The sequence below is a fragment of the Rhinichthys klamathensis genome, unplaced genomic scaffold, assembly GCF_029890125.1.
Source record: "Rhinichthys klamathensis goyatoka isolate OS25496 unplaced genomic scaffold, OSU_Roscu_1.1 h1tg000213l_1, whole genome shotgun sequence".
Lineage (NCBI taxonomy): Eukaryota > Metazoa > Chordata > Actinopteri > Cypriniformes > Leuciscidae > Rhinichthys > Rhinichthys klamathensis.
The window spans coordinates 357,200-369,953 of record NW_026606738.1 but is presented as its reverse complement, the minus strand read 5'-3'; the positions used below and the strand labels follow the sequence as shown (position 1 = coordinate 369,953).

Here is a 12,754-nt window from a genome sequence, read left to right as displayed (position 1 = left end):
CCGAATAAATTTGGGGCCAGTAAGATTTGTATTAATTAATAACAAATTGATCAAAAGTGAAACTGTTTTAAAAGGTTACAAAATATTTCTATTTCAGATAAAAGCTTTTGAGATTATATTGGAGGAAGATTTTTTTTTTTTCCTGAAAATCAAATCAGCATATTAGAATGATTTCTGAAGGATCATGTGACACTGAAAACTTGAGTAATGATGATGAAAATTCAGTTTTGCATCACAGGAATAAACTGCAATTTAATAGATATTAAACTACTTTGAAATAATATTTCAAAATATTAATGTTTTCTTTTTACCTTGGTGAGCCTTAAAAGACTTTTTAAAAAAATGTTTTTTTTTATCTTTTTTTTTTTTTTTATCTTACCGACCTCAAAGGGAAGGAAAAGCAGCCAACAAGTTTCCAGCATGTCTTTTGACTGATAGGGAACAGTTGGTAAATGCACTTACTGATGATAGACGGTCTGGCAGTGCTCGACAGTCATGTCACACACCAGCTCCTCCATCCACTGTTTCCATGTGTGAACTCTGTGCCTGTGCAACACTGCACGGGGGTACAGCAGGGCAACAGTGGCGTAGCTGTGCAGGTGCTCAAGACAGCCACGCAGCTGAGAGCGCCGCTGCTGTAACAGAGCGCTCACCTCCGCCTCCAGTGCTTCACACTGGCTGATCAGATGTGCTTGGCCTGCATTCTGCAAGAAAGATGTTGCTGGCACATAGCTGGGTGGACCTGCAGTTTAAAAGGACCAAAAGAACAAATTGGAAGTTTGCTTATCATCAAATTTCAGTTCATATTCAGTAAAAGAAGCTCAAAACAAATTCTGTACCTAAATCAATAGGGCTAGTGATCTCCTGGAGGAGGCTGGCAAGCTGGGTGGCCTCTAAACTAGCAAAGGCAGCTTGATACTGAGAAATCCACTGATCCAGATCTGACAACTTCCCCTGAATGGCATCCTGTACAGTCCTCTGCCTGGACTGCAACTGAGTGTGCTCAGAGTATCTGAAAAGGGACAGGAGAAAGAATAAGAATGAGAACCTTTAATCCGTCCCATCAAATCTACAATAATGATTAATTATCAAGCAATAATCATGAACAGCACAACACGATTCCTTCCCAAAAACTCTTTGGCGGTCTCATCTGCTGACCTGTGCTCCAGGGAGTGGATGGGATGATCTGCTCTGGTATCGGCATCTTCCAGGAACTCCATCTCCTCCAGCACCTTGCCCTGCACTTTCTCTACCTGTGTGAGCTGCTCCTGCAGGCTCAGGTACTCCTCCACGGCTTCCTCAACCTGCGGCAGTACACCAGTCATCTCATCACGGTTCTTAAACCAGTTCACCTGAAAAACAAGAAGAAATTTTTTTAAGTACATGGTTTTCAAAGCAGCTTTATAGGTTAAAGATGCCTTGTGTAAAAAAATCATTTCAAAATCCACATATTCCATACCAGATGGGGGCAGTATACCTCCAGAAAGTTCGCCTACTCTTGTCTGTTTTTTAGTTTCGGGTTGTTAATCTTCTAAAACCGTCAAATCGTCCGCTTTGTCCCGCCAAAGCCTATTTTGATCGGTGAGTGATGTAGAATAGAATGACTGCTGCGCTTGACAGGGCGCTCATAACGAGCAGAGAGAGAGAGAGAGAGCCCCGGCCGCGCGCGCGCACTCTCACGTCTTCAAACAACACGAGCGCAGTCCTCCTGCTCTCTCTCTCCCTCGCGCATATTAATCAAATCAATTGACACGATCGTAAGACCGCAGTTCATTTGGAGATTTTTAGAGATTAGAGACTCAATGAACAACATCTCAACACTAAATTATAATGGCCGGTCTCATATAGACGCGATTGACATCAGGTTCAAGTACGCCCACAAGCCGTGCGAGTTATTCGTGTATTGGAGTTTGGCTGGTGGTTATGTGTGTTGCCCGCATACCGCCTCCCATGGCCGAAACTGGTATTATGACACCGGCCGGGCCGGGGCTAGTAATTTAGCATGCTAATTCAGGTTTATATCTCGGCAGCACTATAACTTGTCATTTTTTTAATGACATCATTGCATTTATTTCTTCTCATTCTTTTGATACGTGTAGCTCATTTGTTGGATATTTTTACCTCAATTTTTACATATGGCACCTTTAATGTTTATAACATCTTAATATCTTCTTAATATCTTAATGCCTTATAGCCACATTTAGCACATTAGAGCTGGGCGATAATACAATTTTGTGACGATACAAGCAATCAAGCAGAAGCAATTTGCTATAAATCACACTACACGAGTATACTGTACTTGTATATGCAACTTTATATAAAGAGCGGGCATTTTGTGATGAAATAAATCAGGCAGTTGAGATTTTCTATATAGCATATAAGTATATAATTTATATCCAACACTATATATAGAGCTGTGTGATAAATTATAATAGTTAACATTTTGTGAGGATATAAACCAGTTTGAGTGTCATTTTTATGTACAGAAATAGTAAGCAAATTTAAAATATCACTGCATGGTCTTTGCTGTATAAATATAGATTAAAGAGCAGTGAGCATTTTTCCCATCTTTTGTTTGCTTAACAAACATACAGCAGAAGGGCTATACGGTAGTGATGCACGGGTCGGCTTTTTTCCCAACCCGCGGGTCCCGCTTTTATGAAATGATTTGGCCCGCCCCAGCCCGCACCGCACCACTGTATCTATTTTTACAACCCGCCCCGCCCCGCACCCGCGATCGTTAAATAGACATACTACTAGGCATTGTAATGTAAATGAAAACAGCCTTTATTTCAGCCTGAAAGTGCTTGGAAACACCGCCCTGTAAACTGGCAACAAGAGACGATTATGAATAGGCCTATGAATCATAAATCAGGTCATATTAATAAGATACTAATAAACATTTTCAACATTTACAAAGCAGAGTTTGTATTAATCTAATAGGCTAAACCATTTCATATTTCTTAGACCCCCCACAAATGTCTTGACATGCTGGAAGTGCCCGTTTTGTGGCACTACTGTTTGTAAGTTATATTTTCCACACGAGTTGCACTTCAGGTAGCCGATCTAGCTACTGTTGTCTTCTGCTGCAACTATATTCTGAGAACAGCTCCCAAACATTAGATTTAGCAGCCTAACCTTATTTTTCTTTTCAATTTAATCAGGTAAATTCCCGACCTCAATTTCTCCCACACCTCGTCTTCCATCTTCAATTTTATTTCTCCGTTGTTGTTGTTGTCGTGGCTGGTGGCGGGAGCTGCTTGGCGCGCCGCTTTCGTGACGTGTCACGTGACGCCAAAGGTTTATGGACCTCACGCAAGTTAAGTTGCTACGGCATTCGTATTGTAGCCTTATCAAATAACCTAATAAAATACGAAAATAGATATTCCCAAATATTTAATATAGGCTGGAAATTGCAAGCAACATACATGGATTAAAAAAACAATAATAATGACCCACCCCAACCCGCCCCGCAAATAAAGTGACAATTTCTTTACCCGCCCCAACCCGACCCGCGGGTTACCCGCAGGGTCCGCGGGTTACGAGTCGGCCCGTGCATCACTACTATACGGCTGCTGTCACTTTAAAAGCTACACGGACACTACACATGCATCTCATCTCACGTTTAAGTTCACTAAAAAGACATAACCGATATTGTTTACGATGATACCGGACAAAACAGGCAATTTTTGTGTGAATATGTCCGTGCAAGCTGAGCTCAGGAAGACGTGAAAGAGTATTCGCGTGCTGAGAGACACGGTGTTCCGGGCACGAGTTTTAAATGCATGTTGGGTCTAGGGCTGCACGATTCTTGCTAAAATGTGAATCACGATTTTTCTCCATGGGAATTGAGATCACGATTCTCTTACACGATTCTCATTTTTTCATCCAAAATGTATTGCACTCAAGTACAAAAACAAAAACACACAGGACATACAGTATAATAAAGTGCAGTAACCAATTTTTAAAAAATTGTTTAAGCTGGTGTTTTGGGGTTGTGCTAGCCTATGTAGCTGTCTGTGTATTACATGAACTAAAAGAAAGTGTAGGCTATATATAATATTTTCTGGCTAGTTTACTTTAGCTTTTTTTTATAATACACCATACTTTCACCCAAACTGAATAATTAAAAACAAGTTTAAATGGGTAGCCTAAATCTTCTATAAATATTTTTCAGTCTTCATTTTCTTTTTTTGCCTACTTCAGTTCTTGTTAAAACTGACTAGACATGCTTATTCTGTGTGAAATTACTTTTTGTGTGAAATCATATTTATTTTGTCCATCAAAAGTGTGCTTTCACTTTGAGCGTGAGCAGTGCAGCAAAGTGCCAAAACCCACGTTTCACTGCTGCTCACGCACTGCTCCTGGTGTGAATGCACTCATTGATTAACATGCAAGCCCAAAAAAATATGCGCTGCTCACGTGCATCAACTTTAATTTAGACATTCCCTGATGGTAAATGGACTGCATTTATATAGCGCTTTCACAGACCCAATGGCCACCAAAGCGCTTTTACAATTTGCCTCACATTCACCCATTCACTCATTCATACACCGACGGAACTGATGAAACGGCCGTATGATTGATTGGTGAATTAATAGTGTTTTGTTATTGTGTGAGTGTGACCAATATAACGCGTGAATGCAGCATGATCTGAATGCAGGGAAATACACGGAAGTGAATCGCCATCATTAAAAAATGAGATCGCATTTATGTTTGAATCGAGATCGTGATTTTTTTCCGATTAATCGTGCAGCCCTAGTTGGGTCACACACAAAACTTAGTTATCACACAGCACGCGAGTACCAAACTGAGAAAAGTGGATACTTTCACGTCTATGTGCGCTTGAATATTTAAATTGGCAAGGCTTAATGCGCAAATGATCAACTTCCGTGAAGATGCAGCACTGGCCCGATTGGGCAAGTGACAGTTGCGTCAACTGGCCCGAGTGTCTTTCATGCTGGGCCTGGGCCATCCTTATTGTTGAGCCCTGAATAATTCATCTATAATAATTAATCAATTAGTAGGTTGATTCCCCCTTTAAAAAGTGATACAGAAACATGGCTCAACCAATGACAACAATTTGTAATTGGACTAAGTCCGACCAATGAAAAATTAATAATTTTAGCAATTCCATGAGCTGCAAGCAGCATAAAATGAAAAAACTACATTCCTCACATTTAAGTGGTCAATGTGCATTTCTGTACAATTTGCACTTGCAAAATTCTTACCTTAATCTCAGCCACACGGGAAGAGAAGAGGCTACGTGTGATGTCTCTCTCCATCTCTCTCTTGCTCTGCTTGTTCTCTGCCTGCTGGCCACCTCCTCCGTACACAGCTCCTGCAAAGCCCACCTCACCACCTGCTGTCCAATCCACCAGGGGGTCATACACAAATGCCTCTAGAAGAGTCAAGAGGGTCTCCCTACCACGCCGCATTATCTGGATCACCTGAAAGGGAAGGACACAGTCCAAATTTGTATGCACTTTCTAAATTAGACATTACATTAATAAAAAAAAAAAAAAAAAAAAAACTCACCTGTTCACAGGACAGCTTAAAGATACCCTCCACTCCTGTGACCCCCAAAGCGGTCTCAATATTGTGGGTCATACGGAAAGGAACCTTTTCTGGTACTCTCAAGCTCTTTCCTGTCAGGATAAGGAAGTATTTAACCCTCTGGGGTCCTTCGGCCCAAATGGACCCGAAGCATTTAAATATTTTTTTTTTTTTAAATCATTGCTTTATCGGAATGGTCCGAAATTTGGTGACTTTGTTGGTACTTGGCATATGAACACCCCAAAAAATTGGGGACAGGATTTGAATAGTCTAAGTGGTTGTAAAAAAAATAGTCACACTCAGGACCTTCAGGTCCAAATGGACCCGCATAGGAAATGAATGGGAAATTGGCAAAAATGTGAAAATACAGAGTTATTTTGTGCGTACAAACTACAAATCAGCCACGATCCAGAAAAAAAGCGCACAACAGTGAAGGGGTGAATCTATAAAACATCAAGAGTGCAAAACAGACACATCCACACACACACAAACACACTTTTATACACATACACACTAATAAATTCAGATTACATATGGGTTTTGAATTTTTAAAATGCTCAGTTTGTCCACCAGATGGCATCCATCTCATTTCAAAAATTGCTTTCATGAGGCCTAGGCTTGACTCTAAAATGAAATACAGCTTTAAAAATAAAAAAAATAATTTTTTTTTTTTTTTTTTAATTTCTATTATATTCAATGGGGAAAAAATGGGTCATAATTATTGCATTAATATTAATTATAAATCATTTTTATTTTTGAAATTATCTCAAAACACCAAAAAAGAGAAGAAAATATTATAAAAAACAAGTAAAAAAAAAAAAAAGATTTTTTTTTTTAAAATAAATATTAATCCCACCCTTCCGGCCCATTTGGACCCGAAGGTCCTGAGTGTGACTCTGAAATGAAGGACCCCAGAGGGTTAAATGTCTGTGCGAATGAAGTGTTTGGACAATGAAGTGTTTGGACATTCACAAATGAACAAGCACTCACCCTTCTCAAAACAGACATTGTAGTCAATATGCACCACCTCGCCTGTCGTCATATCAATCAGCACATTGTCAAGGTGACGATCCCCCAATCCAATGATATATCCCACCATCGACATCACAGCAGTGGATCTGGCATAAGACTAAATGAGACACCCAAGATTGTTATAGTATGATAAATTTGGTCTAACTGTGCCGAACATGGTTATGAGTAGGACATGTGAATAGTGGTTCCTCTAACCTGAGTCACGCTCCACCACTCACTGGGGGTGGTACAGGAGCACCAGAGCTCCTTTGCCAAGAGGTTAGGGGGCGTGGCCTCCATCAGCTCTCGTAGAACGTCTCTCATGACACTCAATGGCCAATCACGGCGCGACACATCCAAACTAAGGCCGACAGCCTTTAAGGCAGGACCGATCTTACTGTAGTAGAGCTCACTAGGGCGTGGGACCATGGGAAGATTCTGAGGCTGCTGTAAGGAGTCCTGTGCCTAAATTTAAGAAACGGTACTACAGTTGGTCAAAATGTTTAAATTAACACATAAATGTCCATAACATAGTCAGGTGCAGTAACATAAGTGATTGGGGAAAAAACCCATACATATACACATTTTTATTTTCATTTAAAATGCTTTAAAAAAAAAGCTATAGATTGTAGGAGTGGGAATCTCTAGGCACCTCACGATTCGATTACGATTCAGAGGGCTGCGATTCGATGCTAAAGCGATTATCGGAATCTTTTTTTGTGTGTGTGTGTGTGTGTGACTATAAATACTTTGCATTAAAGGTACCAAGTAATGACCCATAAAGAATTAATGTACAATATATTTTATTAACATTGCAAAGAACTAGGGATGGGGCCGATCCGATCCAGTATCGGTATCGGGACCGATACCAGCGTAATTCACGTATCGGATTTTCCCGATCCAACCTGCGGAGATATCCGATATCCATGAGCCATGTCTCCGCTTTAACGTAGTCTGCTGAAACGACTCCAAAAGTGATTCCTGCGGCCCGCCGGCTAGTCTGCTAGCTGGCTGCAAACTGTGGAATGGATATCCTGAACGGAGGTGCGGCTCAATGAGACACAGAGACCCCCCCTCAGGAAATCCATTCCGCAGTTTGCAGCCAGCTAGCAGGATAGCATTGAGCTGCCAACATGTTCGCTGTGTGGAAATCCTATGGTGGAAATACTTCACACTGGAAACACCACAGCAGAGCAAGACAGCAAAATGCAATGTTTGCAAAGCCGTATTAATTAAACCATTTGTCTGTGATGCATGTTTGCTATTCGCAGTCCAGAAGAGAAAGAGAGAGATCTCTCACGCGGTGCCACAGCGCGCACAACACGACAGCCCATCAGCATGATCGGTGATTGTTGTAAAATGCAGTCTCTACTGTTGCTAAATTGCGGGACGCTTTTAATAATAAAAAAAGCTATTAAAAGCACAAAAATCTGCGCAAGAGAAGCTGTTCCCGCGTCGCGCGCTCCGAAACAGACCGCAACGAGACAAGCACATTATACTTTGGGCTTCATATGCACGTCTAAACGATCAAATGTAGCCTACACAAAAATGTCAAAATGACCGGCTTGGAGATTCACTTAAACAGTTTGTCTAAAATGGACGTAGTTATGGAAATAGTTGGGAGAAAATATGGTGCACTCGTTCTTAAAGGGGAAGCAGTCTAATAAACATGCTGACGATTGCTCCATTACTGAGAATCAAACAACAAAAGGCAAAGAGAAAATCACTCACAGCTCTTGAATGAATAACTTTAGCTTTAATAAGCATAAATCTATCTATGATAAACTTTGCAGTGCTATTTTACTTTTGATTACTTTATTATAATTATTTTTAGACCATACCTGAATAATGTTAGTAGACCTTCCTGAAATTAAAGCACTGTGTAGGCCTGTATAATGTGTATCTTTGTTTAATTGTCTATCTTTTGTTTATCTATTGTTTAATATATATATATATATATATATATATATATTAGGGGTGACCCCGAATAGTCGAAGATTCGATGCTTCGATAGGAGGAGCCTGATTCGACTACCAATCTCACGGTCGAATCTTCGCAGATGTGTTATTAAACGAGGATTATGTCATTTTGGCTATATGAGTGTGCTCAATGTCTGATTTCACATAGAACTACTGGTTTTCTGTCAATATGTTAATATACAGCCTATTATGATAATGCTGTCGATAAAAATGTGCAAAGAAAGAAGCTTTTAATAAATATTTTAACGTGCGCGCAGGGTGAATAAATCCAAACACCCCGTGACAGATTTAAGTTTCACTTTCGATCCGTGACCGACAGAGGAGCGTCTTGTCGGCAGGGATTTAAATCTTTAAAAATGTCTGGGATAAGACAATCTAAAGATGCACACCATCAGAAAGGATATTCTCCAAGGCTGGATTCAGCATCAGGAAAGCACTTCTGCCGGCCAACGTTACCAGGCTGGTTTTCCTCGGGACGTTCTAAAACGCTTAACGTGAAAAAAGCTTTTAAAACGCTTAAATGGCACTTTTACGTGCTTAATGTATGTACACACTAGGCTACACACCTTAAGAAACCATTCTATGTGCAGATAAGCAGATGAACCCAGAATATGAACGCAACGCGTTTCTCCTATTGAAAGTCACGTAAAGCTTTTTCTTTAACGGTTTTCTATGGGAGGAAAATGCTTAACGTAGCCTAAGTTATAATAAAACGCGTTGCGTTCATATTCTGGGCTCATCTGCTTTTCTGTAAGCTATATAGTATGCTTTATTAATAAGGTGTGTACAGAATTTGATCTTTTAATATAACAGTTTTAGGACAAAGCCGTTAAGCGTTTTTCACGTTAAGCGTTTTAGAATGTATTTTATCCGCGCACACAATTTGAAAAGACGTACTCAAACGGACACAGGCCGAGTGAAAGACTGGATTTAGTTTTTTCGATCAGGTATGAATAAGTGATTTCAAAACATTTCAGCCGGTTCTAATTTGATTTTTGGATACTGTGAACACGTTTAGCTAAAAAGACTGCCGCTCCAGTTTAGCGTTTATTGTTGTTTCTGCAGTTAAAAAGACAAAGTTGACCATCCTGGCCATACTTTCGTTATTTTAATAATTTCTTTATTTTTATTTTATTAATTGATCACTCAGGGTGATCTAATTTAACTATTTGTGACTTGTGTTTTGAATTTTGTTCCCCTGCACTTTAGGCATTTTGCACACATTTGTTCTGCTTCTTGTGATTTGATTCTGACTTATTTCGTTTTGTATTTTTATTTATTATAAAAGTATATTATGTTCTTAATTGTTGATTATTTTTCAGTGCATCGATGTTGCGCTGTAGGCCTACATAGAGCATGCTCGTACAGGCAATTCAGCCGATTTAATTTGATTTGCATGTGAAATGCAAATCCTATCTGCAGTGTGGCCTTTCTGCAGTTATTTATGTTATTTCTTAGTTTTATTGATCCAAAATGTTTTTATAAATTTTCTTCTTTATCTTTGTGTGATGTTCTGTACATCGCGGCTTTAAAATGTTAAAGCCCCGCCCCCGCCCACACATGATTCGACTATTAGTCGACTATAGGCAGGACCTGACGAATCTGATTCGACTATGAAAATCCTTAGTCGGGGACACCCCTAATATATATATATATTGACATACATGCATACATGCGTACATATCATACTTGCCTGTAGAGAGGAGTTTATTTCAGCATCATATAAAATCAACAATAATGATAATAATAATATTAAAGCAAACACAGCTCTGGTATCGGAAAAGTATCGGTATCGGCCGATATCCAAATTCAGGTATCGGGATCGGATCGGAAGTGAAAAAATGTGGATCGGTGCATCCCTACAAAGAACCAACAGGAAAATAAATGTGTGCCTGAACTAGCAGCATACTTATAGTAAATTAATAATATAACAACGACCGGTACAGCCGAGTGTTTTCCTCCTCTGGGTGGAAACGTGTCATATGGCTTCTCATATTTGTCGTGTTTCCGAAATATTGTATTCTACAAAGCTTACAAATAGCGTGGCTCTTGTCCAGCTCCTTTCCCCCTTCAACTTCATTGAAGCCAAAATATTTCCACACGTCAGCTTCTAACGAGGAGGGTGTTTGGATTTCGCGCTCAGCCATCGTGTGTCTGTTATGAGCACGCCACAGACGGTCCGGGCACTGCACTTCCGCGCTTCAGAGTTCAGTCTTTTGCGTTCCGTCAATATTACGTTATTATAAATATATATATATATATATAGTATAATTATTTTGTTTTTTGAAAATCGATTTTTGATATTTGTGAATCGATTCAGAATCGTCCACGTCGCGATGCATCTAAGAATCGATTTTTTCCCCCACCCCTAGTACATTGTAGGGCTGCACAATTTGGCAAAAAATATATCAATGACTAGAAAATATTAATAATTATATATTTATTATGATTATAATTAACAATAAATATCAAACAAAATGAGTTTGTTTGTTTAATACTTTAACGCCTTAGCATCAGGGCTATTTGCATGGCAAAACAAGGTCAATATCACAATCCATAAAATTTTTATTATTATATAAAAAATTTCAACTTGACAAGATAGAAAATCTAAAATACATTTGGGTGATACATTCTGAAGTATTCCATGTAAACATGTTTCTGAATTCAAACGTATTAAGAAATATTACTAGTAGTAATATCTTACTGTGAAACAGCATTAAAAAATTACTATTATTATTGAATTATTTGACAGCCTTGAATATTAGTATTGTAATTTTAGAGTTGTACGGTCTTAATTTCTTCATTTTCAAATGTTTTTTTGGTGGAAAACCGTAGCAAGACCTTCAAGCTTCCCTATTGTTGACAACAGCTGGTTTATAAGTGCTTCCCATTACAATTACACATTTAAATATTTTTTTTTTTTTTTAGTTAACGCAGAAATGGAAATGTTTATTTTTTTAATGATTTTAGTTTAGTTAACCCAGGCACCAACATTATGTAAACAAATTTCAGAAGCGTATTATGTTAATTTTCTCTCTCACCTTCTGGGCTTGGACCACAGCCTCACGCTGCTGCCAACGTTTGTACAGGCCAAATAGTGGAGTGGCTCCATCCACCCACTGAATGAGGCCTGATCTGGTGCCTAGCGGTGTGACGGAATAATGACGGGCGTGAAACCTCGGGCTCTCCTGCTGATTCACCTTAGTGAACATGGTGTTGACGATAGACAAGAACTGCATGATCCTCTCATCCAAATGCAAGTCCTCTAATCCTAAAACATAGAAATTGGCATGCATTAAATGGATAGTTCATGCAAAAATAAAAATTCTGTCATCATTTACTCATGGTCATGTCGTTCCAAACCATTATCATAAAGAGCGACTTGGATTAAACCACTAGATTCACATGAATTGCTTTTTGAGCATCAAAGTGTTAGTGGAATGGACTTTAAATGGAGGGAGAGAGAGATCACTCAGGTTTCATTAAAAGTATCATCTGGAGGAACCTTTTCATCATTGGCGGAAGTTCCCGGATTTTGGCGCGTTCGCACCGCAGGAACTAGGAACTATTTTAGTTCTAGGAATTCTTTTGGAGGAACTAATTTAGCTCCTACTTCAGAATAGGGTCTAAACCAGCACTATAGGAACTATCCGTGACGTTAGTATACGCTGTTTGGCTGAAAGCATGCGAAACATCAGCACCCGCCATTTAAAAAAAAATAGCCTATATTATATTATAGCCTATATATTTACTCCAGAAGCTAACTCTACGAAAACAGTGATAAATGGGCCTCTTAACCTTTACGCTGAGGAGAAAATCCAATGCAACTTTTGTGGGGACCAAGAGAAACATGTATTTCTGCTCACCTAGCAACAATCAACCACACGGCATACGCTAATACCTTTTCATATACTGTCTATGTATATAGCCCAGGACACACCAAACCGATGCCAAAGAACTAGTGCTGATGAAAGCATACTGTGTTGTCACCTGTGTCAGGGGAAAAAGCTGCACTTGAACACACCGAGAGAACTACAGGCGACTGTCAGCTAGAATGCGCGTTCTGCGCCTGCGTGTAAATGAGACAACTGTCTATTTCTGCAGATATATTCATCTATATTCGTCATTCAAAAAGGGAAACCGACGCTGCAGGCTGCAGATACACAAACCATAAACAAAACAGTCCGTGCTTAGTGTTTAGCAGGATT

General features: G+C 39.4%; 1 protein-coding gene across 3 annotated transcripts in view; it reads right to left on the bottom strand.

Annotated features, from left to right (window-relative positions):
- The window catches only part of smg1 (SMG1 nonsense mediated mRNA decay associated PI3K related kinase), a 58,503-nt gene that overhangs the window by 14,210 nt on the left and 31,539 nt on the right, over window positions 1-12,754 (bottom strand). For all 3 annotated transcript variants that reach the window (XM_056264023.1, XM_056264024.1, XM_056264025.1), the window contains exons 41-48: window positions 11,588-11,817; window positions 6,784-7,032; window positions 6,547-6,685; window positions 5,539-5,648; window positions 5,232-5,450; window positions 1,159-1,352; window positions 840-1,012; window positions 463-742 (exon numbers count right to left, since the gene is read on the bottom strand). In XM_056264023.1, the coding sequence (XP_056119998.1) occupies window positions 463-742; window positions 840-1,012; window positions 1,159-1,352; window positions 5,232-5,450; window positions 5,539-5,648; window positions 6,547-6,685; window positions 6,784-7,032; window positions 11,588-11,817 (1,594 nt within the window). The remainder of the gene's footprint in view (window positions 1-462; window positions 743-839; window positions 1,013-1,158; window positions 1,353-5,231; window positions 5,451-5,538; window positions 5,649-6,546; window positions 6,686-6,783; window positions 7,033-11,587; window positions 11,818-12,754) is intronic.